Source organism: Euleptes europaea, chromosome 5, assembly GCF_029931775.1.
Source record: "Euleptes europaea isolate rEulEur1 chromosome 5, rEulEur1.hap1, whole genome shotgun sequence".
In the NCBI taxonomy this organism is placed as follows: domain Eukaryota; kingdom Metazoa; phylum Chordata; class Lepidosauria; order Squamata; family Sphaerodactylidae; genus Euleptes; species Euleptes europaea.
Genome location: NC_079316.1, coordinates 66,595,837 through 66,623,033, shown reverse-complemented (window position 1 = coordinate 66,623,033; position 27,197 = coordinate 66,595,837). Strand labels below are relative to the sequence as shown.

The window sequence follows — 27,197 nt, the reverse complement described above, 5'->3', positions numbered from 1 at the left end:
CGGCCCCTCCCCTCAGCTAAGCAAAGTGCTTTTTTTAATTGCCTGATGCAGCTCCTCTGACGCTGAAGAGTGATGAGCCTTCTTCTTGACAATTCAGAATGCCCATGAAATAAGCTGGTACCCTGGGGGTAGCTTGCACAGGCCATAAACTACAAGGACCTCTCAACAGGCAAGCGCAATTAGGGTTGCCAACCTCCAGGTACTAGCTGGAGATCACTTGCCATTACAACTGATCTCCAGCCGATAGAGATCAGTTAACCTGGAGAAAATAGCCACTTTGGCCATTGGACTCTATGGCATTGAAGTCCCTCCCCTCCCCAAACCCCGCCCTCTTAGGATCCGCCCCAAAACCTCCCACCAGTGGCAGAGAGAGCCAGAGAGAGCGGTGGTTTGGAGTGGTAGAGTCTGATCTGGAGAGCCGGGTTTGATTCCCCACTCCTCCACATGAAGCCAGCTGGGTGACCTTGGGCTTAGGGTTGCCAGGTCCCTCTTCGCCCCCGGCGGGAGGCTTTGGGGGCGGAGCCTGAGGAGGGCGGGGTTTGGGGAGGGACTTCAATGCCATAGAGTCCAATGGCCAAAGCGGCCATTTTTCTCCAGGTGATCTGATCTCTGTCGGCTGGAGCTCAGTTGAATTAGCAGGAGCTCTCCTGCTCCTACCTGGCAGTTGGCAACCCTGCTGCCAGTCACAGTTCTATTAAGAGCTCTCTCAACGCCCCACCTACCTCACAGGGTGTCTGTTGTGGGGAGGGGAAGGCGATGGTAACCCTTAAGGGGCAGAGAAAGTCGGCCCATAACAACCAACTCTTCTTCCTCTTCCAAGAGGGGCCTGGGGAGGCCCCTAAGAGCCGTTGGCCCGCACGCGCCGGGGCGAGACAGGCGCCGTCGGAGGCGGCACGCCATTGGCCAGCGCCGCCTCCCCTTCCCGCCAAATCCGAGGCGGGGCGAACCTGCAGCTCCGGCGAGGCTCCCGCCAGGGGGCTGACGCGCCGAAAGGGGGGGGGGGAAGAGAGAGAGAGAGAGCGCGAGCGCAAAGCGGCCGCCTCCCCAGAAGGCCGGGCAGGCGCGGGCCGGGAGCGGAGCCCCGTCGGGGACCTCTCGCCTCTGGCTCCTCGCCGCCGCCCGGGAGAAGATGTTCAACCGCGCGGTGTCCCGCCTCAGCAGGAAACGGCCGCCTTCAGGTAACGGCTGCGGGGGGGGGGGGGAGAGAGGCTCGCGCGGGTGTTCTTGTTACAGGAGCTCCGAGGGAGGCGGGTCCTTTGCCTTAGGAGAGCGCGGCTGCCCCCTCTCGGCCGGGGCTGCTGCTGCTGCTGCCCAGCTCTGCCAGGGCCGGCCTTTTTTGCGCCCCAGACAAGGCGAACTACTCATGCCCTCCCCCCACCCACCCAACATGTGTGTGTGTTAAGTGCCGTCAAGTCGCTTCCGACCCATGGCGACCCTATGAACGAAAGTTCTCCAAAATGTCCTGTCTTGGACAGCCTTGCTCAGATCTTGCAAATTGAAGGCTGTGGCTTCCTTTATGGAGTCAATCCTTCTCTTGTTGGGTCTTCCTCTTTTCCTGCTGCCCTCCGCTTTTCCTAGCATGACTGTCTTCTCCAGTGACTCTTGTCTTCGCATAATGTGACCCAAATACGACAGCCTCAGTTTAGTCATTTTAGCTTCTGGGGTCAGTTCAGGCGTGGCTTGATCTAGAACCCACCGATTTGTTTTTTTTGGCAGTGCCCCCCCCATACCTAACCAGTTTTCGAAAACAGATGTCTTGCAGGAAAAAAAAATAAAAGCCTGATGCATCCCTACAAAACTTTTTATAAGATGTTTTAATTGATTATATTCCATAGCACTGTTGTGGTACTTCTCTTTATATATATATATATATATATATATATATATATATATATATATATATATATATATATATATATATATATGTCAGTTGCGTTTTTTCCAAGAAACTAATCTGTTTAAAACTGTGCCCCTCGGGCCAGTTCTGTGCCCCTCTGAGGTCTGCACCCTAGCCTAGGCGACCGCCTGGTTCGCCTAATGGTAGCGCTGGCCCTGTGCTCTGCACCCCCATCCCTGAGGAAGACAGTCACAGGGACTTCTCAGTTGCTCCCCTGAAGCCGCAGAAAAGCAAGAGGAAGTGTGCAGTCGAAAGAGGAAGGCTCACTGTTTGGGGTTTGACTGTCTGACTTGCGGGTTGCTAGACCCCCTTCTTCTTTTTTGAAAGAGACAGGGAGAGTACCTAGACATGCTTTTTGGAGCTGGGTGCTGCGAAATAAGGAAGACCTCCTCCCCCCTCCTCTTTTCCTTTGGCGCTGTCATGCGAAAATGAGAGGCATCTGGAAATGTGTGGTGGAAGCCCAAAGTTTTACTTCCAGATGTGTTTATCTGCCCACTCTTTTCTCCCTTATGAGTCAGAGGCTGGACTGCTGCTGCTGCAGTTGCAGGATTTGGTTATGAGGGAAGAGCATGAGAACAAACCCTGCTCGGCGCCCAGGAAAAGGTGCCAAATTGCCATCAACTGCATATCTCTTTGAGCGTTCATTCAATGGAATTCGTTCCTCGTACATTTATTTTAAAAAATGGTAATAAACCATTAGAATTCTGGAGGCTCAGCCTATCTGAAAATCAACTTTGTAATATAATCTAAGAAAATATTTAGTGAAGGAGGTGATTGCTGTGGGAATGAAAAAATTCTACCCCACTTGACACAAATTAATTTCTCCACATGCTATTCAGTAGTGTTTTTGGCATGATGCTAGCATCCATCTGGGGAAAAAACATCTGCCCCAAAACTTGGAAAATACAGCTTCTTACTAAATATTTAGACTCGCCTCCTCTTCCCCGTCAGAATTACTACTTATATGGCATTTCAAGGGAATTGTAAACTTGATGCAGAATAGAGATATTTTGTAATACTTTTTTTGAAGTAGCACCTTATTATGATAATTTATGAAACAATTGAAATAATTAGCATTTTAAAAATACAGTTGATGCTCCACATTCAGAAATGTGTGTGTCTAGAATTAATGTTTCTTAATAGTATAACAATTTACTGTTCTGGTTTAGAAAACATTATTTGTTTAAGTTTATTATGTTTGCCTGTATTAGATAAAATGGTAATACAACATATAGCACATAATCCATACCCGTACTTAAAATAGCCCCAGTTCAAGTTCACTTTGAAGTTTTATGTAAAAGAGCTATAGGTATTTCTAGTGTTCCTATTTGCTGGATAAGCAAAATGGGGAAATGTAATAGCTTAAAATGGATTGATCACAATTCATCTTCCTCCTCTACCTTTTCACTTTATTTTCCTTCCTTTATGCGCTTGTCTTTTTTATTCTGTAACCTTAAGAACAGCATGACTTTTGATGGATGTGAGCTGCTTTGATACACATTTGCCTTAAATTCAGGATATAAAGTTAATTCATTAACAATAACCTTTTGGGCTCCGAATGTTTCCAAAAGTGTAGCATTCTAAACACATTAACATGAAATTCACATGAAATTTGTGTGGTAGAACTTGGATCTTAATTTTATTCATTATTGCTCTTTTCTGGATGTTTTCCAGCTTTAGAATAGCAGCTTTTGCAGATATATGGATGCTGTTATCTGTCTCTCTAATATTTTCTCTAGGATAAAGATGTTTTGATCTTCAGTCTTTCCTCATGTGATCTGTTCCAACTGCTTTAGTATCCTTCTTGCTGATTTCTGGATCTTTTCATACTTACCAGTATCTTGAAATCTGATGTTCAAATTGGTCATATTTTCAATTGATAATTTTTTTAGCTACATTTGTTCAGATTGTAATCAGCAATAGATTGTTTCCCAATAGAATTTCACTGATGTTACTAATTTAGTGTCTCAGGGAAATTAAACTAGCATGTAAATAGTCTGTATAAAATAGTTAGGCAGCATGAAAAAAGAGAACAAAAGGGTTGGGGCAGAAATGTGTAAAATTTATATTCTGGAACAATCACACTTGACTGCAGCATTATGAAAATGTGTGGTTGTAACCTTTAAAAAAATACTGCGCACCTATCTGATTAATGCTGCCAGCTGTTACTGTGGGCACAGAACAAAATTGTGTGACAAGTGTGGATTCTGCCAACCCACTGCTGGTGTACAGGCCCCTCTGGCCCTTCAAAGTGTTTATTGGTGCCCAAAACAAAACAAAAAATCTAAATCTTTCTTCCCAATACTGATGAACCATTTGCACATTGAGATTCTGCAACTCCGCCTGGCACGCCAGTCATCCTTGGCATGTCCCAAATTGCTATTTATCATTCACTTAATTGCACCTCTTTGAACAAGGCTTCAGGGAAGGGTTATGGTAGACCATCTGCTCTTTATAGAGATGGTCCCAGGTTCAATCTGTGGCATATCCAGTTAAAAGTATCAGTTGATACGAAAGTCCATCTGAGACCCTGGAGAGCCGGTGCTGGTCAGGGTAGGCAATACTGACCTTGATAGACCAGTGGTCTGACTCAGTATTAGGCAGCTCCATGTGAATAATTAAAACTAGAAACCAGTGGTTCAAAAGAGGATGTGGAGGTTCATAATTTTAAAGAAAACCCAAGCACTCAAAGGACAACCCCAGTTGTCCTTTAGAGACAACAGTCCCTAGAAGGAAGTATGCATCTGGAACTCCTCGTGATGCTGGCTTCATGGAAAGTAAGGGAAACTTCTTTCTTTAGTGGTGCATTTATAAATTATTTTCATTGTGTGCTGTTTGTTCCAAGCTGGAGTTTGCAAGTGAAAGGATGTTCTTGTGATCATGGATCACAAAATGAGAAATTGTTTTGAAAGCCAATAGGCTTGTTTCTGAATGAAGAATGGAATGGAAATATACACGCACTGTCGTGCTTGTCAGTTGTCTGATAAGTGATCAGCTTTTTCCTAACATTTTTAGTAGAGCTGCTGTTCAAAGGGATAAAGCTGCTCATAGTAATTAAATGTAATTACACAAAGATCATTTTGTGGAAGGAAGCACTGAGAAAAGATAATCTGAGGTCTAACCATTTGTAGAACATCACAAAGTTCTATATCTAGATTTTTTCTTTTGTTTGATGTGCTCCTATAGTTCTCATACCTGATCCTATACATTTTTACTTACAAGTAAGTCCAGTGGATATCAATGGGACTTGCTTTCAGCTGCTCAATGTTGCTGTCTCAGTGTAAGACAAAGCCCTTTTGAACTGAATTGTACATGTTTTTGATGCTAGATTGCAAGGTAGCATCACTCCATGTGTGGGCACATAGTCCACATGTAGAGGACTCATCAGACCCCTGATCTCTGTTTCCTCACCCCTTTCAGAGAGATATATTTTGTGCAAACTGAGCATTCACAAGAATGGGAATTTCAGTGTAAGCATGTTCACAGATGGGTTATCTGAGTAGTAATGTGGAACGGCTCATTCAAGCGCTATTCATCTACCATGCCATTTTAGTGTAGTCTTCTGTTGAGTCTATGAATTGGGGCTTATTAAGCTATTATGAAGAAGAAATTCCAACATATGTATTAACAAATATGTATTCTGAAATTGCAATATATTTAATACATTTTTTGCTTCCAGAAATTGCAGACGAGACTGTTCCTAGTTTATGCAAAGAACAAATGTTATGTGGATAGCTTCACTGAAAATATTAAGTAGAAGAACAAGCCACTTTTCATCTTGGTTGCATATATAGTTAGCGCTAACTGAATAAAATTTGTATACATTGAGTTTGCACCTTCACCAATGATACATGAACTATATATATTTGACATCAGTATTTGTGTAATACCTTGCATCTGGAAGTTCCAGTCCAGAGAAAAGTAATCTTATTTAAGAGCTGTTGAAATGAATGAGGCATGTTAGATGCCAATACCTTGTCCCATCAGTTTTGAAGGGAAGTAAATATGATTGACTTTCTTTTTATTTTGGGAAGTGTTTAAAAATAATTAAACATCTCGGCATTACCAAACCTAAATATTTAAAATAGTTAAAAAAAACTGGAAAATATGAAGATTTGAAAGCACATTTTGAATTGTCTTTTGGTTTTGAGTAATTCAGTTGCCCTGACATCATGTGATTATGCAGATGTTTACTACTGTGGATGATTTTATGAAACAAAAAACATACATCTGAAACAGTGTATAGCTCAGATGTAATTGTGCATGTAGCTCATGTGTTGCTCAACTGTGAATTGTATTGTTTGAATATCAGGCATGTGGGTATAGAGTGTGAATAAAAATGTAGCTTAATTACAAGAATCCTGCGAAATATTTTTTAAATGTGGGATGAACAAGAAAAAAATCTTTCTGCATATCTGTATGCCTATATAGTAATATTATCCTAGAAAATATTGTTGTTTAGAATAAATATATACATTTTAATACAAAAAAGGGTATTTTTCAATACATTTTGTCAAAACCTTACTGCATACAAACACAAGGTTGCTCAATAATGTCCATGAAAAAAAGTGTGCTTCAACCCAAATAATACATTTTCCTGAAAAATATTCTACTGTATAAATCTGTTGCATTAAATGTAAGTTTGAGTAATGTATAGTGACTGTCCAGGGCAGTGGGGGGTAAAACTTGCATTTGAACAAAAGTATGCAAAAGTAGAGGTTATTTTAAAAAAATTGTAATATCCAATCATAAAAAGATCTGTGGATTACAATCAAGAAACCACAGGATAGTTTTGGCATTTCTCTTCTAATCTGTGAATTACTGCTACTACTTTTCAACAGTATTAATTTATGCTACTTGCAGGAGACGTTTTCTTCTCAGTTAGTAGTAACTAGGCTAAAATTGCTATTGTAACATCAGATATTCTAGTAATAAACCAAACAAAGCAAAAATCTAGGAAGCTGTTTACTCTAACAGTAGTTGCTCTGGGTCAATTTTTCCTACTTATCATCATCCAAAAAAGAATAAGTAGCTTCCTGTGACAGAGCAACCAAAGCTGTCAATACTTCCACCAGAAGATCAAAAGTTAAATCCAAATGAAAATGAGGTGCTTCCATATATCATTGTGTTAGACTTCTACACATCAATAATAAAACAAAAGAAATAATCAAATCTTAAAGATAGTTAAAAGTTCTTTAATCAATCATCTAAAATTCCAGTGTGAAAGATGCTGAGAAGAGCAAGCAGCAAGAATCGGAGTTTTACACATCCCTGAACCTCTGATATCTGTACTGTGTTTGCCTGATCTGGGTCTAATGCATCCAGGTCCAGGCCCTGAATGTTGCCTGGAAAGGGAAATTTCACCAGGGGTTTCTATCATAATGCTGACAGGAGAAGCCATATAAGTCATATCACTTCATGGGAATTGCATTTCTGTACAATTCTTAAAGGTCTTAGGGTCTCGCAACATTACTAGAGCTTAATGTATTCTATAAAGTAGTAGCCGTCTGCCTCACCTCTATAGGCAGGGGCACAGAGAGCAGGGCTTGGCAACAGGAACTAGACTGACATACTGGATAATATAGGAGGCAGCAGTCTTTCCCAGTGCTATGCATGGCATAGTGGTTAAGAGCGGTGGTTTGGAGTGATTGACGCTCGTCTGGAAAACCGGGTTTAATTTCCCATTCCTCCACATGAGTGGCGGATGCTAATCTGGTGAACTGGATTTGTTTCCCCACTCCTACACACGAAGCCAACTGGATGACCTTGGGCAAGTTACAGCTCTGTTAAAGCTCTCTCAGCCTCACCTACCTCACAGGGTGTCTGTTGTGGGGAGGGGAAGGAAAGGTGATTGTAAGCCGGTTTGAGTCTCCCTTAAGTGGTAGAGAAAGTTGGTATATAAAAAACTCCTCCTCCTCCTGCCAACACTGAATAGACAAGATGAAAGACAGCAGAGGAAGTTTTATAGGAAAAAAGGGGGTGGAAAGAAAGAAGGGCAAAAGTTAATGAAGCTGCCTGAGCCCTAATGTAGCTACCGCATTTTGGGTGCTTAGTAACACTTGCCCCCAGATAAGGAGGCAAGTTACATGACTGATGTAAAGGTAAAAAATCTCTACATTAGCCTGTACAATGTAGAACTGGGGGTCGATGACAGTCAACTCTTACTGCCTTTTAGGAGGTATTCCAAAGCCCTGTTCAAAGCTCTTTCCCACATCTTTGGTGGGAACATCTAAAACCAGCCAACCAAGCCCATCAAAAGTGGGAGTGGAGATGGGAGGATCCCTGTATTATCACATCAACATTACCCTTCATCTCCTAGGTTCATGCTGGAGTTGGCACCAGTTTCTCTACCCTGTAGCAACAGCTGTCTTTGCTGTACATCCCACCTGTCTCTGCAAATCCTCCTCTGGAGTAAAAGATGTACTGTTGCTGCCAAACGTAGCCCCAAAAAATGGAAGGTAGAGCAAAAATGATCATTTTTGTTGTTGTAAAAGGGGGGACTTTTGAGGGAGGGCATGGAAATGTTTCTCAAACCCCAGCGAAACAGCTTAACTTATTTTGCACTGAGGTTGTTTCTGCCAGGAGTCCCAGTTTGTTTGTTTATTCATTTAAAACATTTCTGTGCTGCCTTTCCACCCAATTCATTGTCCCTAGGGCAGTGAATATTAAAACATATCAGACGTAAAAAGCATGCACACAAATATTTAAAGCAATTAAATAAAAGTCAATATAAACACATAAAAACCCAGAGACAGAGAGGAGGGCTAATAAGAGTTCGTGAGGGAACTCAAAACAAAACAAAAAAGATCTTCATGTGCAGGCAGAAGATAACAGTGGAGGGAGACAGATGAATCTCCCTGAGGAGGGAGTTCCAAAGTTTCAACACCACAACCAAGAAGGCTCTTTCTGAGATTGCCACCTATCTAGTGCCACATGGCAGGGGCAACTGAAGCAGGGCTTCTGAAGATGAATGGAGTAGTCAAATAGTTTCATACAGGAGTAGGCAGTCCTTCAGGTATGCTGCCCCCAAACCATATAGTGCTTTAAATACCAGCACCTTGGGTTGATTCTGAAAGCAAATTGGGAGCCAGTGTGGAGGGAGCAAGATTGAAGTGATATGGACCCTAGGACCCACTCATGTCAGCGTTCTGGCCACAGCATCCTGTACCAACGGTAGCTTCCAAACATTCTTCAAGGGCAGCCCCACATAGAGTGCATTGCAATAATTGAATCTAGATGCTACCAGGGCATGCATCCCCAGTGGCAAGATCTTTCCTGCCCAGGAAATACTGTAGCTGGCTCACCAGTCAAAACTGGTAAAAGGCTTCCCTGGTCACGACTGCCACCTGTTTATCCAACAGGAAGCCCATGACCAGCAACAAACAATGTAAATTGCTTTGGGTCCCTATTGGAAAAGAAGAAGAGCTGGATTTTATATCCTGCTTTTTTCTATCACAGGGAGTCTCAAAGCAGTTTACAGTCGCCTTCCCCACCACAGACGCCTTGTGAGGTAGGTGGGGCTGAGAGAGTTCTGAGAGAACTGTGACTAACCCAGCTGGCTTCATGTGTAAAAAAAGGTAAAGGTCCCCTGTGCAAGCACCAAGTCATTCCTGACCCACGGGGTGACATCACATCCCGATGTTTACTAGGCAGACTTTGTTTACGGGGTGGTTTGCCAGTGCCTTCCCCAGTCATCTTCCCTTTACCCCCAGCAAGCTGGGTACTCATTTTACTGACCTCAGAAGGATGGAAGGCTGAGTCAACCTTGAGCCGGCTACCTGAAACCAACTTCCATTGGGATCAAACTCAGGTCATGAGCAGAGCTTGGACTGCAGTACTGCCGCTTACCACCCTGCGCCACGGGGCTCTTGGCTTCATGTGTAGGGGTGGGGAAACCAACCTAGTTCACCAGATTAGAGTCTGCCGCTCATGTGGAAGAGTGGGGAATCAAACCCTGTTGTCCAGATTGGAGTCTACCGCTCTTAACCACTACACCACGCTGGGAGACAGACCAGGTATAAATTAAGCAGATAAATAAATGTTATCAAGGTTGCAGGCTGCAAGGCTGAGAAGAGCATCACAATAGAATACAGCCTAAATGCAAGGCATGTGGAATTATATATGGGTTGTATCCAATCACCTTCTATACTGATGAGAAAAGGAGGAGGGGTCCCAAATGGCTACCAAAAAACCCTATGCTGGGAACCATGGGCTCTGCGTGTATAAAGGCCATGTGGGGTGGGGGCTGTACTAAGGAGGGGAATCGAAAAAGATTGATGAACAAGCTGGCTGGAGAGAGTGGACAGGGAGAAGCTTTTCTCCCTCTCTAATAATACCGGAACGTAGGGTCATCTGCTGAAGCTGGAGGATGAGAGATTCAAAACAGATAAAAGGAAGTATTTCTTCACACAATGCATAGTTGAATTGCGGAACTCCCTGCCCCAGGATGTGGGGATGGCTGCCAACTTGGAAGGCTTTAAGAGGGAAGTAGACATGTTTATGGAGGATAGGGCTATACATAGTTACTGGTCAAAATGAATACTAGTCATGATGTATACCTATTCTCTCTAGTATCAGAGGAGCAAGCCTGTTATATAAGGTGCTGTGGAACACAGGCAGGATGCTGCTGCAGTCTTGTTTGTGGGCTTCCTAGAGGCATCTGGTTGGCTACTGTGTGAACAGACTCCTGGACTTGATGGGCCTTGGTATGATCCAGCATGGCTTTTCTTATGTTCTTATGTTGATCCAACCCATGACAGAGCATTTGTTGTTGCTTGGTTAATCCATACATTTGAACGATCAGTTGTGAATTTTTCTCATAAAATGTTTTGCTTCTTGAATCACAAGATTTAATGGAAATCACTGTGGATTGCAGTGCTTCTGGTAGTAATACAAAAATTGATGTAAAATACACACAAGACAAATATAAAAAGCCATGATTACAAATAGGCTTACTTGTGAGGGGCTAGTAAAAGTGACAATGAAGGGAAAACTCCAGCTTCCTCAGCTGGCAACTTATAAAAGAATAGCTTATTGCAGAGCTAGTCATATCAGGGTCTATTTATCAAGCCAGGTTCCTTCATGGGACTACATTGCCACCTTTTTGTGGACAGGAGTGTCTATCTGTGCAAGTGCAGGAAATCAACAGGTGATGCTTTCCCTAGAATGAAGGGAAAGTTATGAGACGTGTCCCTGTCTGGTATAGAATTCAGAATATAAGAACATAAGAAGAGCCTTGCTGGATCAGACAGGGCACAGAAGCCAAGGCCTTCTGCTGGCATTGCCTGCTAGCACTGTTTTTCAGAGGCTTACTGCCTTTAATAAAATTGTAATCTTACATGGTGTGCTGTAGTGGCTCTGTGTGTCACATACACAAATATTATGGTTATGATGATACTACACTTGATCTTAGCCAAAAGGCTGAGAAGCGATTGCTTTTACCAAATTTCAATGGCCTTTTTCAAGAGCTCGTTTTAATGCCTTTATGTTGGCCTTGCTCAGCGGGAGATTCCAGCATTTACCGTTGGAGTCTAGGTTGTGCCCCTGTAACTCTGTTGTTGAGACAATTACCCATATTTTATTGTATTGTGAATTTTATCAGGATGTCAGAAATAGGCTGATTTTGCCCTTGTTGACCAGAGTTTTTAGACATTCGGATGATTTTATTATTAAATATTTTCTTGAGGATAAACATTTCCTACACAGTGGCAAAATTTTGTTACATTGCCACTCGAGTGCGAAGAGCTCAGGTTAGCGTATCAAGATTGTAATCCTGGCTCTGTATTGATCAATTTTAACAATGTTTATCTGCTGGTCAAATGACCGTAAATAAATAAACTGAACTGATGGTTATGATGACGGAAATGGTAATGGTGATTTTCACCTGTGTTGTTTTTACAACAGTGATGCCCCAGCATAGTAGGAGGCCTACAGATAAAATGATGCACATTGGAACTTAGGACCCTTATCAAAGGAAGGAAGTGAGAGTGGATTATGACTAGCATGGGAGGCAAGATAAATAATTTTGAATTGCAAAGAATGTTGTGTGAAAGTCTAATGATGTTTTGGGAAGTCCGGTAATGTTTTTCATATACATGCCTTGGTAATACTACAAATATATTGATATAGTATTCCCCTCCTTTATTCCCCCCTTTGTTTGAGGGGAAGAAATGGTGGCCACAGAGGGGCGAAGGCAAGGAAACTGTAGGTAAACTATTGTGTGGACACTGTTGCAGCAACAAGAGCTGCACAGAGAATTGTCTCCAGTTGGAAGCAGCCATAGTTTGAATCACCTTTCTAGTCAAATAATTTAACTTCTTGACTCGAGCGGTTATTCCCCCACCCCACCCTTCCCTAACGAATTAAGCCACTTTTTAAAATCTCATAAATGCACATGTGCCTGGGCTCCTAAAATCTTGGTTTTGAAAAGGTTCTTGGCATCTTACCAACTGTTGTCTCATACCTTTGGTGTGGGTGATCTAAACCAGCCAGTAGCAACGACAGATCCAGAAATAAGCTGTCACTATTTTATAGCTGAGCCAGTAGAAATTTCATTCCACTGTTACAAAAGAAATGAACTTGGATGAGACATCAGTACTCCTTTTTATTTGCTTGTAAATTACTGTCTTGTAATTCTTGTTTCTTTTGGTCAGTATGAATTTAACTTTTTTCATCTTCTAGGAATTGAAGCTACTTCCTAAAAATGTGCAATAGTTTTACAGCCCTTAATATATACATAAGCTAGGTGTCTGTCAGTACGATGGGCCATGAAAATTGCATATTCCCCCCATGATAACCCTGTTGATGCTTCTGTTGATGCTATTGGCTAGTGTTGTCTGATGTCGCAGAGGACATTTATTAGTCTTGCAAGTCAGCTGCTTGGCCTTAGATTTGCCCAGTTGTCAATCTCCCCTCCTTCCAACTGCTAGTTACTGCTCTGCTTGCTCCAAAGCTGTTTTTGGGCTAAATGAATGGGCACAGATATCCATTTACTGCATTTATTTTCCGATGGTGCTTTGTGAATACAGAGCGGCTGAACATCTTGTATCCTTTTGCCAGAAGCCAAGGAAGATAAAGCATTGGTTGTTATAAAGTAGTACTAATATGCAAAAATAATGTTACTTAACTGTTTGTATTTTTCAGAAATTAACGAAAATGACAGCAAGCCAGGCAGCAGCCACCAAAGTCTAAATGGCACCACAAGATGGGCTACATCACTAGAAAATCTATTGGAAGATCCAGAAGGCATCAAGAGATTTAGGGTTTCTATCATAAATATTATTGTCCCCATAAAAGTTAAATAATGTTTCCAAACAGTGCATTGTATATATACATTATTGAATGGTGTTGGGTTGCAATGTTGTGAGATAGTAAGACTACTTGAATAATTGTATTCTGTGATTACCCAGAGTAAATTCAATGGTATGTGCTTGGAATATATGGTTTGTGGGAACAGCCAAAACAATCAGGCTTTTTTCTGGAATGGTTCATATTGGTGAGAGTATGCAGTCTTGTCTGAAAAGAAGCTTAAACAGATCAGAAATTAAACACATTTTAAATAAGCATTACATACATTGGGGCTGTAAATAGACTCAAAGATATGGAAAAACCAGTTCTGTAGCTTTCATTTGAGCATGTTCTTGGTGGCAGCTGCTAGTGGTGTGGATGTTTCGCATGGCTGTGGTGGTGCATACAGGGGATAGTGGAAGAAAAGAGAGGGGAATGAAACCAAACCTGAAAACAAAAGCTGGGTCCCAGGGTTGGGTGAGAGGAAAATTTATGTAAGTCTATGTGGAAATATTACAAATATATTTTATTAGAAGCGCTATACAGATTTTAAAATTCTTTAAAAGCATTAAAATGGCACAATGGCCAAACTTAAGGTTGATATCTGTAACCACAAACCCATACGCGTTTCGGCCTCTAGGTCCTTCATCAGTGGTTAGTTAAAACCTTTTCTAAAATCTGCACACATATATAGAAATACAATGATATGAACCAATACAAATACAAAATACGAACAGTTTAAAACTCAACTTTTAAAGAGTTTTAAAATCTGTATAGCGCTTCTAATAAAATATATTTGTAATATTTCCACATAGACTTACATAAATTTTCCTCTCACCCAACCCCGGGTACCCAGCATACAGGGGATAGCCTGAACCTAAGCCCATTATGCCAATGTGCCGCTGATTGGTGTAGTTAGAATGAGGACGGGCTGTGGAACAGTGGTAGAGCATCTGCTTGGCATGCAGAAGGTCCCAGATTCAATCCCCGGCATCTCCAGTTAAAGGAACCAGGCAAGTAGGTAATGTGAAAGACCTCTGCCTGAGACCCTGGAGAGAGTAGACAATACTGACTTTGGTGGACCAAGGGTCTGATTCAGTATAAGGCAGCTTCATATGTATGTATGTGTAGTATTCCATCTCCAAGGAGCTAAGAACATAGCAATTGCACTAGAGTCCATAGGAATCCCATTACAACTCACCAATCATGGAATAGCATGCCAGTGTCCACCCTTGTGCAACCATATATGGAAACAGCAAACCAATACCAGCATGAATCCCTGACTTTGGCCTGTAACCACCTATAAATATAACTCAACATGGGAGGGAACAAAGAACAGTAGGAGCTCTAGGACAAACATAGTCCAGGGAGCTCCACTGAAGTGGGTTCAAGTCTTTCCCTGCAACAATATCGCCTTTTGCAAGGCAGACACACAGGAAGGAACCATGGCAACCCCAACCACATCACCCACATGTCTCTGCTGCTCACTTGGTAAGATGCAATGCTGAAAGAATGCTTGCCTGCACAGTATCAGGCACTGAGTTCTTAAAGTCAGGCAGATGATTAAGATTGCCAGTTCTCCTCTCCTTTGTCTTTGCAAACTACATCGACAGACAACAGGATAACTGACGTAGCTGTCCCTCTCACTCTTATGCCCATGAGAGAGACCACCATGCTTGTCAAACTGTTTATGAAGCAGTTTGCGATAGCATTATCAGCTTGTTTGTCAAAGTTACAGCAGTTTTATTGTCAGGGTTGCTGGCCATCCTAAACTGTTCAGGCGCACAATTAGAATTACTCTGTTTACAGTTGCTTTTACAGTGCAATTGTAAACAGAGTAACAGCCTCGTACCTAAGCCCATTGGCTTTCAGTGGATGTAGAACGGTGTAACTGCTGAGGTTTTGCACTGTGAGAGACTTACAAACATTATGGCCACATACAGTGAGCTAGCTGTGGGTGTATGAAAAGGCTTAACATATAATTTTAAACTCTTTGTTTTATGTTAAAGGCTATTAAGGTACAGGCATACCAACTGGGTCGTGAGTTTGTCAGACAATATGTATGTTGTGTTTGTTGCTGGTGTCTGAGGACCTTACCTGTCAATCCTAGCTCTTTTCATTAGCATTAGTGATTATATTAGCATTAATAATTACATTAGCATTAGTGATTAGTTAAGATGTCTTCATATAATCATCTGGGAACCATCAGATATTATGGTCCCTCGCTGCATAGGACCTGCAGCCAGTGCTCAGATTAAATGTAACAGTAGCTTTCAAAGAAATGCAGTATTCAGACAAGATCTCTGTCATGTAGTCCTTTGAATAACATGAACCAGGGTTAGAGGGAAGTGCAATGCTTTTAAAATTCTTGGAAGCCATGCAAACTTATTTTGAAAGCTATATATCTCAAAAGTAAAATAAAAACTTGTGCTTTCTTTATACATAGTTAAATATTGATGTTACATTTTAAACTATCTATTACGGGAAGGATTTTTTTTGTTTAAATATTTTCTAGATAGTAAAGGTTTTTTTATGGCTCAACGTAATTGACTGGAAAGTACATTTATATTTGAAAATACTTCTCTTTGTAGCATTTTTTACTATAGGAAACACTTTCATTAATATAGACTGGACAGTTGGGTGTTCGGCAAATCTGATGAAAGCTAGTCTGATAATATTGTTGGATTGTATTTGAATCTATTTAATGCCCCCCCCCCCCCAGTGCAGTTAAGGAAGAATTTTGTTTTTGGGTTCCTTAAATTACTTGTAAGAGCCTCATGGCACAGAGTGGTAAGCTGCAGTACTGCAGTCAAAAGGTCTGCTCATGACTTGAGTTCAGTTCCGACGGAAGTCGGTTTCAGGTAGCTGGCTCAAGGTTGACTCAGCCTTCCATCCTTCTGAGGTCGGTAAAATGAGTACTCAGCTTGCTGGGAGTAAAGGGGAGATGATTGGGGAAGGCACTGGCAAACCACCCCGTAAACATAGTCTGCCTAGTAAATGTCTGGATGTGACAACACCCCATGGGTCAGGAATGACCTGGTGCTTGCACAGGGGACTGCCTTTACCTTTAAATTACTTGTATCTGTTAATTTGACAAGGATCATGGTCTATAACAGGGGTCCCCGACATTTTTGAGTCTGCAGGCCCTTTTGGAGTTCTGACACAGCGTGGTGGGGCCATCCATGCAATGGCTGCGGCAGTAGACCTTTGGTCTCACAGCGAAGAGCCTTGAGCTGTGGTAGCCACAGCTGCCCAATCAGCTCTTCAAACATTTGCACAGGCAATCAAATGTCCAAAGGCCAATCAGAAGACTGGCTGGGCATACCTTGCCAACACTGCCCACTTTCTAAAAACACTAGGTGGGCACCACGTTCTATAAAATCACAAATTTGTTAAATTATTTCAATTGTTACATAATCCCAACACAAACATATCCTATTGCTTCAACTATTATGAAAAAAATGACAGGGTTTTTGTTTGGTCTCAGAGAGCTTTCGGTCAAAAGGAGAATGATAAAGGATGATTTGGTGATGACATTACTATATAACGGTTAGTTTTTTTTCCTTCAGGAGTTTTTAAAGAAAGAATTTAGTGAAGAAAATGTTTTGTTCTGGCTAGCATGTGAAGAGTTTAAGAAGACACAAGATAAAAACCAGGTATTGTCCTCAAACCAACATGTCACCAAAGATTCCCTTATAGTCTTGGGGCATAAGTATGTGTGTTAGTTCAACTGTGGAATCAGCTGCCTAGGGAAGTGGCGAGCTCCACTTCTCTGGCAATCTTCAAGCAGCGGCTGGACAAATACTTGTCAGGGATGCTCTAGGCTGCTCCTATATTGAGCAGGGGGTTGGACTAGATGGCCTTTATGGCTCCTTCCAACTCTATGATTCTGTGATTCCCAACATAGCTGTCAGCTGTACTTCAGATGCATGTGAATGTACTGCAAAAGTGCATTGAAAACAGCACAGCTTCTTGCAGTTATAAGATAAGACTCACATATAGGTGGCTTAATGAAGCCACAGTCATTCAACTGATTGCAGGTGGGGGCTGAGATTAATAGAAGAGAAAGTAGTTTTTATGTAAGTATCTTTGACCCTCCTATTTAATACAGATGCATGTCTATAATGTTTATTTGATTCCTTTTTATTGCATATGAAAACACATTTTATGTGAATTTACTAACAATATTTGCAGTTTTGCAGTGCATTCCTGGGGGGGGGCGAAAGTTCTCTGGAGGAAGCATGAACCCACCGCAAGCGGCCTCTTATCATGGAATAAGAGGCACTTACGCTTGCAGCAGGGACAATTTGGTTGGTGCCTGGGCGCCATGGAGCTGCTCAGCACTCCTCTGATGCCGCAGTCTCTCTCGGACCTAAATCCCGGAAGAGAAATGCAGTGCTGGCATGGGGGGGGGGGGGGGCGTCCTGGGTGCGGAGCTGACAGTAGTCAGCTTCCAAAGCCCCTCCAGCCCAGGAATGACCCCTCCAGCAACAGATTCACTGTTTTCTATGGGGGGGGGAAGCCTTGTACAGCCGGGAAACCTCTTTGGAGGCACCGTGGCGGCGCTTCGGTTATGCTGTCCCCGGCCGCTGCAAGGCTCACGAATGAGCCGTTGGCCTCTTCGCGGCTTAAGTGGGGAGTCTGGCTTAAGTGGGGAAGAGACCCCACTTTCTGTGTGTTTATTAGCAGTTTGATCTACTACAGATGATAATACTCATGTCCTTGCCATAAAAAAGTTTCATCTGCTAGATCGAAGGGACAGCAGCCTTTGCTGCATAATGGCAGAGGTTGGTTAAAAAGTTGGCCAGTCTAAGGAGGGAAGAGAAGCCTTCTTGGGGAAAGGAGTGCCTTCTATCCAGAACCATAACACTTCTGCAACTATATTGCCCTTCACTTTCTATTGCAACTGACATTGTAGCTGCAAGAAAATCACATTTTCCCAACAACAAAATATTGATGCTTGAATCTGGAAAATTTCATATCTCTTATCTTTGAAGTGTGACCTTGAGGAAAGACATCTGGATGCCTTACCATAAATGAGTAACAACTCTGCGCTTGTTGCGCTATTAACTGGTTGCCTGGAAACATCTAATGACATCTGGCTACAATGTCACAAGAATGACAGTCTATTAGCCGGTATAATGTACATTTCTGCATTGAAAAAAACTATATGTTATCTAGTACTTAGTACACATTTACAGTCCCATGAATCCCACACCTGGGACTAACATGCAAGTAGCCCAACCTTGATACTTGTGTAAGATGCTGCTGCTATCTCTGTGCAGAGGGTCCAGGATATACCACTGAATCAATGGCATGAAAAAGATCCCCTTGTGTAAGTACTGGGGACTGGATTCTGGGATCTATGCTTTATTGCCTTTCTGCAGCAGATGATAATAAAGGGCTATGTGAGTACTTTACATTTCCTCACAACTGGGAATTTGGGAGGCTCTACTGCATCTGGCCACTAGTTCAGTGTAAAGGTACAAAACTATGTTAAAATGGTAGGATATTTTAATGAAGTATAGCATAAAAACAGAATAGGTGCACACCATTATTCAAGAAGAGGTATGATCTTATAATGACTTTACAGAAAGGATCCCACTACATTACCAGCATGGTGTAGTGGTTAAGAGCAGTGGTTTGGAGCGGTGGAGTCTGATCTGGAGAACCGGGTTTGACTCCCCACTGCTCCACATCAGTGGCTGAGGCTAATCTGGAGAACTGGGTTGGTTTCCCCACTCCTACACATGAAGCCATCTGGGTGACCTTAGGCTAGTCACAGCTTTCTTAGAGCTCTCTCAGCCCCACCAACCTCACAGGGTGTTCTGTTGTGGGAAGGGGAAGGGAAGGTGATTGTAAGCTGGTTTGATTCTTCCTGAAGTGGTAGAGAAAGTAGGCATATAAAACCCAACTCTTCTTCTTCTAGATTATGCAGTTGTAGATTATGCAGCTGTAGATTATACATGGGAATGGACAATTCTTAGCTAAATGGCAACTCTAACCTAAATTCTTTCTTAGTCATTTCACTGTAACCAAAGTATAAACAAGTTACCACCCAGTAGTTGTCACTTGCTTTTTCAAGGCAAGAGATGTTCAGAGGTGGTTTGCCATTGCCTGCCTCTGCATAGCAATTCTGGACTTCCTTGGTGGTCTCCCATGGAAATACTAATCAGGGGCCAACCCCACTCAACTTCTGAGATCTGAAAAGATCGGGCTAGCCTGGGCCAACCCGATCAGTGCAGTGTGACTGTAGATATTCATAAAATGTCACCGGGTAAAACCAGTATAACAGTAACAACACAGAACTTGTATAGTAGCCTCCTTCATAAGAAGCCCAAGCAAAGCTATCATTGCTCCTAATGAACCATAAAGAGCAAAAAATAAAAGTGAGTTGCCAAGCAGGCTGTTCAGTATAATTGGGGTAACAAGCTTTTTAACATGCTTTTGAAAATCAGAGTTAATGATCTATGAGAATGTGTACATTTTTTGAGTATGAGTAAATGAGGTGGCCTATGAGCCCTGTGGGGCAGAGCGGTAAGCTGCAGTACTTCAGTCAAAGCTCTGCTCACGACCTGAGTTCGATCCCGACGGAAGTGAGTTTCAGGTACCCGGCTCAAGGTTGACTCAGCCTTCCATCCTTCCGAGGTCAGTAAAATGAGTACCCAGCTTGCTGGGGGTAAAGGGAAGATGACTGGGGAAGGCACTGGCAAACCACCCCGTAAACACAGTCTGCCTAGGAAAAGTCAGGATGTGACGTCACCCCATGGGCCAGGAATGACCCAGTGCTTGCACAGGGGACCTTTACCTTTAAATGAGGTGGCCAGGGAGCCAGCTTGGTGTAGTGGTTAAGGTGTCGGAGTAGGACCTGGGAAACCCAGGTTCAAATCCCCATTCGGGCCATGGAAGCTTGCTGGGTGACCTTGGGCTAGTCACACACTCTCAGCCCTGACCCTGGCTAGTGTTTGGATGGGAGACCTCCAAGGAATATCAGGGTCGTGACGCAGAGGCAGGCAATGGCAAACCACCTCCGAATGGTCTCTTGCCTTGAAAACCCTACGGGGTCACCATAAGTCAGCCATGACTTGTTGGGGGGGGGGGGAAAGGAGGTGGCCACTAAAAAAGTGAAGCTGAGATAGCATGCGTTAAAGACTCTTGTGTACACATGTATCTGATAATTATAAATTGGTTTGTTTCACAAAATGAAATGCTTGCTTAGTAAAGCTGTCCTTCCCTTCACAGATGCAAAAAAAGGCAAACGAAATTTACATGACTTTCCTGTCAAGTAAAGCTTCTTTTCAAGTCAATGTTGAAGGGCAGTCTCGTTTGGATGAATCAATATTAGAAGAACCTCATATACTGATGTTTCAGAAACTTCAAGACCAGGTAAAGTTTTGAGAAATCCCAAATTATTCTATAAAGGGCAATGGTTTATTGTATAGAATCACTTTCTTCCCTTCTGCCTTGAGGCTGAGAATCCTGTACCTGAAGTATATAAAACATGCACATTCAATATTATTTAAATCTCCAGTAATGGGATGATCTTTCTTGATCAGAGAATTGGAATGTAGAACACTAGTGAAGGCATTAAGAAAGGAAGAAGAAGAGTTGGTTTTTATATGCCGACTTTCTCTACCACTTAAGGAAGACTCAAACCGGCTTACAATCATCTTCCCTTCTCCTCCCCACAACAGACACCCTGTGACGTAGGTGGGGCTGAGAGAGTGTGACTAGCCCAAGAGAGTGTGACTAGCCCAAAGGGAGGGAAATGGCCCACTGGCAGATGGGAGAAAACAATCCATAGAGAAAAAGAGGGAATGGCTGAGCTGTAAGGGTTGAAGGGTCATGGAAAGCATGAATGGACAAGAAGAGAGATTGTACAGGGCAAATGAAACAAGGCAGAGCTTATTTATTTACTTGGTAAATTTTATATGCCACCTCCTCAGAGGCTTCTGTCCAAGAGGTTCCTCTCCTCCCCACAAATCCTTAAACCAGGCCTGTAAAATAAGACTGACTCTATCGCAAATAAATTGTTACTTACTTTTGAAAACCCCCAAAGAAATTATCTTACAATCACAGCTGCGTAAATAATATATGTGAAGGATTAGCAAGTAAAAATCGAAGTATCGAAGAGCCAGCATGGTGTAGTGGTTAAGAGCAGTGGTTTGGAGCAGTGGAGTCTGATCTGGAGAACCGGGTTTGATGCCCCACTCCTCCACATGATCGGCGGAGGCTAATCTGGTCAACTGGATTTGTTTCCCCAATCCTACACTTGAAGCCAGCTAGGGGATCTTGGGCTAGTCACACCCTCTCAGCCTCACCTACCTCCCAGGGTGGAGAGGGGAAAGGAAGGTTATTGTAAGCCGGTTTTAGTCTCTTAAGTGGTAGAGAAAGTCAGCATATAAAAACCAACTCTTCTTCTTTTTTCTAAATCACATTTAATTGTGAGGAACCAAAGTAACCAAAAACACCCAAAATTCCTACCTAAAGTTGATACAGTGCATTCTATGACTGCTTTGTATTGTTGTATTTCAAATACCTTTTCTGTACACAAATCGTCTAATATTTGGCAGTGAATTATGAGAGCTATTAACACATTTCTCATGATCAAAGAAATTGTGGCTAGAAACACTGCATTCATTTCTCTTCTTTATACTCTGCTGACAGATTGCACTGAAACATGGTCAGGATGTCCAGGCTGCCTCATAAACTTTGGACAAACAGCTTCACATAAATAGATTTTTAGGAATTATTAAATTATGAGGGGAAAACGAGGAAAATACTTAATAAATCCACAAGCACCACACCTGAACATTTTAGCCTTTCCCTCTGCGGGGAAATTCTCTCAGTCAGCCACTGAATGTAGACTGTAAGGCAGTTGGGATCCTTTTGGTATGGCTGGAGACCATGATTGACAGAGGAATTGTCTACCTGACCAGACAAGGTAGCAATTCAATTAGAGCTTGTGGTTACATTACGCATTACAAGTTATGTTAAAGAATCCAAGGCTCCTTCAGCCCAATCCACAGATTCCCCCAAAGCCACTAGACCAATCCCACAAAATAGGATCAAAAATCCAGCAATCCACCCCATAATATCAAGTAGGGTCAAACACAATTGATGTCCTCTGGCCTGAGGGTTCTTCTGTTGTAAAAATCCATTTGGACAAGCTTTAGGCAAGCTTTGGCCTTGCCTAAACGAAAGCTTTCTCAAGTGGTGCTTTTTCAAGAGGTGCTTTTTCTGTGTTTGCAGCTACTTGCAATTAGATGTACCTCATGGAATGCACAACAATCACTCAGTGCTGAATCACTGCAGTCTCAGCAGAAGTCACAATTTCTAAAGGCAAATCATGCTGAGTGAGGGTCTGAAATCCATTTTGTTCGAAAATGGAGGCAACCAGGCAAATTCAGGGCCAAAAAGGTACAGAGTTACAGAGTTGCCCATGCTGCAGAACAGTTTGGGCAAATCCATATAGCTCCTATGTAGATAGGAGGTAAAGACAAAGGATCAGTCCCACCTCCTTCTTTATGCATAAACTCTCCCACCTGTTTAACAAGAACCACCTGTGTGCCTTCGGTATATAGGTCAGTTAGAATAGTTGACATCAGGTGATGGAACAGAATGGAAAAAGAGACAGGAAATATACTAAATCTATTCCCGAGACTGTCTGGAGGCATGGTAGTACATCAGTGAAGTGCACAGGAAATTGAATAAAATAGAAAAAGAAAAATGAGACGTTATAACTAAACTATTACAGAATGACTGACTTGAAGGCAGGCTGGTCTTCTTGTCTCCCCAATTAGAATGTTGATTTAAAAAATCATAACATTCAAATCAACTTTAAACCCATCACAACCCCAAACCAGAGATAGTATGTGCAGTAAATGGCCATACAAGTATATCTGTAAAAATCTAGCTAGCCAGTAAATGGTTAGTATTGAAAGGGTTTGGGGTGGGTGCTGTGAGCATTCCCAGCATTCCTTGGTCTCCTAGTTTTCTATAAGTGAGCAATCCTTTACATAGAGAAGCATTCAAAAATTATTTCTTAGTGGGAACGAAAGTGGTATAATAAAACGATTGCTGAGAAGCTAAATGAATTCTTCTCATCTATTTTCACTGTTGAAGATATAGGACAGATACCTTTTCCTGAACAGATGTTTTGGGGAAGGGAGAATGAGGAGCTGGGGCAAACTGTGACAACAAGGCCAGAGGTTTTAGAACATATAGACAAAGTGCAAACTAACAAATCATGAGGCCAGATAGTATCTAGAGTTCTTCAAGAACTCAAATGGGAAATTGCTGAACTTCTAATGATGATAATAATTGCTGAACTATCATGTCTATAAGATCAGCCTCTGTACCAGAGGACTGGGGAATGGTCAATGTAACACCCATCTGAAGGGACCCTGGAAATTATAGGCCAGTTAGCTTAACATCTGTTCAAGGTAAATTGATGGAAAGCATTATTAAAGATAGAATTGTCAAGCATATAGAAGAGCAAGCCCTGCTGAGCAAAAACCAGCATGGCTTCTGAAAAGGTAGGTCCAGTCTCATTAACCTTTTAGAGTTTTTTGAAAGTGTTGATAAGCACATAGACAGGAATGAGCCTGTGGACATTGTGTATCTGGATTTCCAAAAGACCCCCACCAAAGACTGCTCAGCAAACTTCATAGTCATGGGATAAGAGGACAAGTCCTCTTATGGATTAAGAGCTGGCTAAAAAATAGGAAGCAGAGAGTTGGAATCAATGGTCAGTTCTCCCAATGGAGGGATGTGAGCAGTGGGGTCCCTCAGGGATCTGTGTTGGGACCGGTGCTTTTCAACCTGTTCATCAATAACCTGGAGCTGGGGGTGAACAGTGAGGTGGCCAAGTTTGCAGATGACACCAAATTAATTAGGGTCATTAAAACAAAAGCCTTTTTTTCCTACTGAGGGGACACACTCAGCCTCATAAGATTTTTGGAATCTAAGTTCATTTTGAACTATAAACCTTCCCCTCGGTTTCCAGGTGTTCTACAGGTAGCAAGTGTATAGGCTTTGGGTTTGCTGCTGTGAGGTAAGTTTTGTGGTGCACAATGAGATTATTGAGATCACTGAAGCTGGATTAATATATAAACAACTAAGGAGATTTATTTATTTTCAGGTTGTTTTTAAAGGAACAAACCAGCAGCACAGGTCTCCAAGTAGACAAAGTACAAGCCTGGCTGAGGCACAAAAATTTAAACTGGTTATGACTTTGGAGAGTAGTTAGATTTTTCTACAATGCTTCCAGGCACCAACAGACATTTGTTGACTAGCCACTAGGTCGGATCCTCTCTCACACACACAGGATTCCACCCACACCAGCCGGCCATTTTTCCAGAGTCAGACTAAATTGTCCAAGGTCTGCTTGCCAGAAACAGGCCTAACAATCGAGCGTTCTCTCCCAGAGATAGAGCTAAACCACTCTGCCACACTAGCAGGCAGAGCTACCCTTCACCCTGTCTGCTCCTTTTTTCCAGAGCCAGACCTGAGCTGTCACTGCCTTCTCTGTCTCAGGCAGAACTCCCCCCCCCCCCTCGTGCTTCCCTCCAGCATTCCATCCCCCTTCTAAAAGGTGACTGGATGCTGGAACAGCACCCCTATGGGCTAATTTACAATTTGTTACAAAAATGTCTGACTTAAACTGTTTTTCTACAGCTGTGGCGGGGATAGCAAGACAGGCTTATCTTTCAGAAACCAAAAGCCTGCAATTGCAACTAGATATTTAATATGTTTTTAGAATTGGACCCCATAAAGCTTCTGTTTCAGTTTTCCGGACATGAGATTTGGTACCCTACTTACTGAAGCAGCTGAGAATATAAAACCTCAATGGCTTAGCGGCTTTCCTTCTCAAAAGCTACTCTGCCTCTTCTGTAGCCAGAGGGTGGTAGAGGTTTTTGTCCTTCTTCCAGTACAGTTGAAATAGCTGCACTTTATAATATGCTTTGAGGGGGATCTTTATCTGTCCTTTTGGTGGTGGTGGGGGTGAGCCAATGTGTACAACGAAATACATAAACAGGACTGAAAGAATATGTCTCATTACTAGATACCAGGATAATTTTTTAAGGTTTCTAATACTTCTTACAGTGTGCAGATGTTCCTATTCTATTTGTTAGTACTCCAACTATACAAAACAGCTATGTATTTACCTGTCTTGTGTTCTTCTTGTAGTTGTTTCATGATATTTATGGATATGCTGTTCTTACTAAGTTAAGTTCCAGTGGTGGAATTTTCCCCACTCAAAGAAAGATTAGACATATTTTGTCAGTATGATGTCCTAAAATATTCAGTATTATTTCTCTGATGGAGGCCAACTCTGGCTGCCTGTAGAAAAACAACAACAAAGCTAAATACAGATCAAATAGATCAAATTAAGTACTCAAGATAAATGATGTACCATAAACTTTTCAGATGTGCAGACCTGGCTGACTCTTAAGCTGATCATATTTTATTTGGAACAGTTGCTTGGGAAGCAGTTATCTATAGAAACAAAAGCTTAGCTTATAGTATATTTTATAAATATGTTTGATTGTTGTTGAGGTGTTCCACTGTGATGGTGAGGTGTTATTAGGTGTAATACCATAACAGCTGTACTTGTCTTGGTATTAACTCTTTCTTTAGGATCTATTTCATCTGTATATTAATTTTCCCTCCCTCCAACCAGATCTTCAACCTCATGAAATATGATAGCTACAGCCGCTTCTTAAAGTCAGATATGTTTCTTAAACTGAAGCAGACTGAAGAACAGGAAGATAATTCTCCAGATGCTCAAACTGCAGCAAAAAGAGCTTCTAGAATTTACAACACATGATCCAAATAATAACAAAGGATATATTCCACTGGCACTCTAATGAACATCAAATGAATTTTTGGGAATGGTCTCTGAGGTTAACACAATTGCAGTTAAAGCTTGGAAAACACAGAACTCTGGTTATGCAGTGCTTAACTTATAAACTCCTTGAACAATTGAATTGTTTTTACATGATGCCTACTACTGAATCACCTTAAAGCAAAGCCCAGGAGCAACCGAAGGACATGTTTTGTGAGTAATCTGCAAAGAAAAGACTACAGTGGTTTTTGCCTTCTGATTTTGATATTTTGAAACACCTGGGGAAAAGTGTAGTATAAGCATTGTGATAACTTTGAACGCAGAGGCCCTATGTGGAAAAGAGAGAATGATTGTTAGAAACTTTTCATGAACCTAGTCTCAGCACAGTCTGCAAAGTCATATCTTTTGTGCCTGCATTTTCCTTCTTTATTACAAAACTGAATTAAAAAGGAAAGGAGCTAATTTTTCCTCTGCAACTTTGAGAAATATATTCTGCTCTTTAAGGAAAACTCAAAAGTAGTGGGATATAGATGTTGCCACTGCTTTTAAACTTTTCCCAGAAGGAAATCAAAGCAATTAAGTAAAAATCCTTTGTTTTCTTCTTAATAAATCAAAAGCTCTTTGCTGTTCCTTTCTAGTGGCTCTTATAGCACTTGCTTGCTATTCCGTGATTTTTAAATCTATTTGGGCTGGGCCAATACCTGTATTTCCAATGTGTCCTCATTGTTAAGGGTGATTACATTTTCTTGCTTTGAAATCGAGTCTCCCTAGCAATGGCTTTAAATAATCATATTAGTTCTCCTGTATCTTCCTTTACATGCTACAGTAGCTTTTTTCATATACCCAAAAGTAACTCACAGCTAGTTTATTGCTGTTAACACATGTGTGACAGACAACTTCAAAAGATTATTTTCTCTGTACTCAAAATGCATTTGGGGATTTGTCTACTGTGCATCTATTAACTTAGTATTGTAAAATGCATAGTTTGCACCACATCCAGTGAGTATGTTTTTCCAACTCAACAGCAAGTATAAGCAAATGGTAAGCTTTTCCCATTCACTCAAAGGAATTCTCCTTCGGCGTCCAAGAGATTTTGTTTGTACTGAGTATATTTTGTGTTTTTACATTTTAAATATTTTTTTCATGTGCTGCCGTAGGGCCTTA

At 41.9% G+C, this 27,197-nt stretch overlaps 1 protein-coding gene and 1 pseudogene across 1 annotated transcript; one reads left to right on the top strand and one right to left on the bottom strand.

Moving 5' to 3' along the window:
* The first annotated feature begins 1,119 nt into the window (after positions 1–1,119).
* Positions 1,120–26,062, top strand: RGS10 (regulator of G protein signaling 10). The gene is made up of 5 exons (XM_056850231.1): positions 1,120–1,178; positions 13,040–13,158; positions 16,753–16,839; positions 20,426–20,569; positions 25,869–26,062. Exons 1-5 carry the CDS (start codon positions 1,130–1,132, stop codon positions 26,013–26,015), a joined length of 546 nt encoding a protein of 181 aa, XP_056706209.1. The 5' UTR covers positions 1,120–1,129; the 3' UTR covers positions 26,016–26,062.
* On the bottom strand, positions 11,123–11,329 carry LOC130478469 (U2 spliceosomal RNA; annotated as a pseudogene).
* Positions 26,063–27,197: the final 1,135 nt, after the last annotated feature.

Coding starts and splice junctions, on each gene's coding strand:
- RGS10 (XM_056850231.1), top strand. CDS start 1,130: ATGTTCAACCGCGCGGTGTCCCGCCTCAGCAGGAAACGGCCGCCTTCA. Junction 13,159..16,752: donor AAGGCATCAAGAGATTTAGG/GTTTCTATCATA, acceptor TTTTTCCTTCAG/GAGTTTTTAAAGAAAGAATT. Junction 20,570..25,868: donor TTCAGAAACTTCAAGACCAG/GTAAAGTTTTGA, acceptor CCCTCCAACCAG/ATCTTCAACCTCATGAAATA.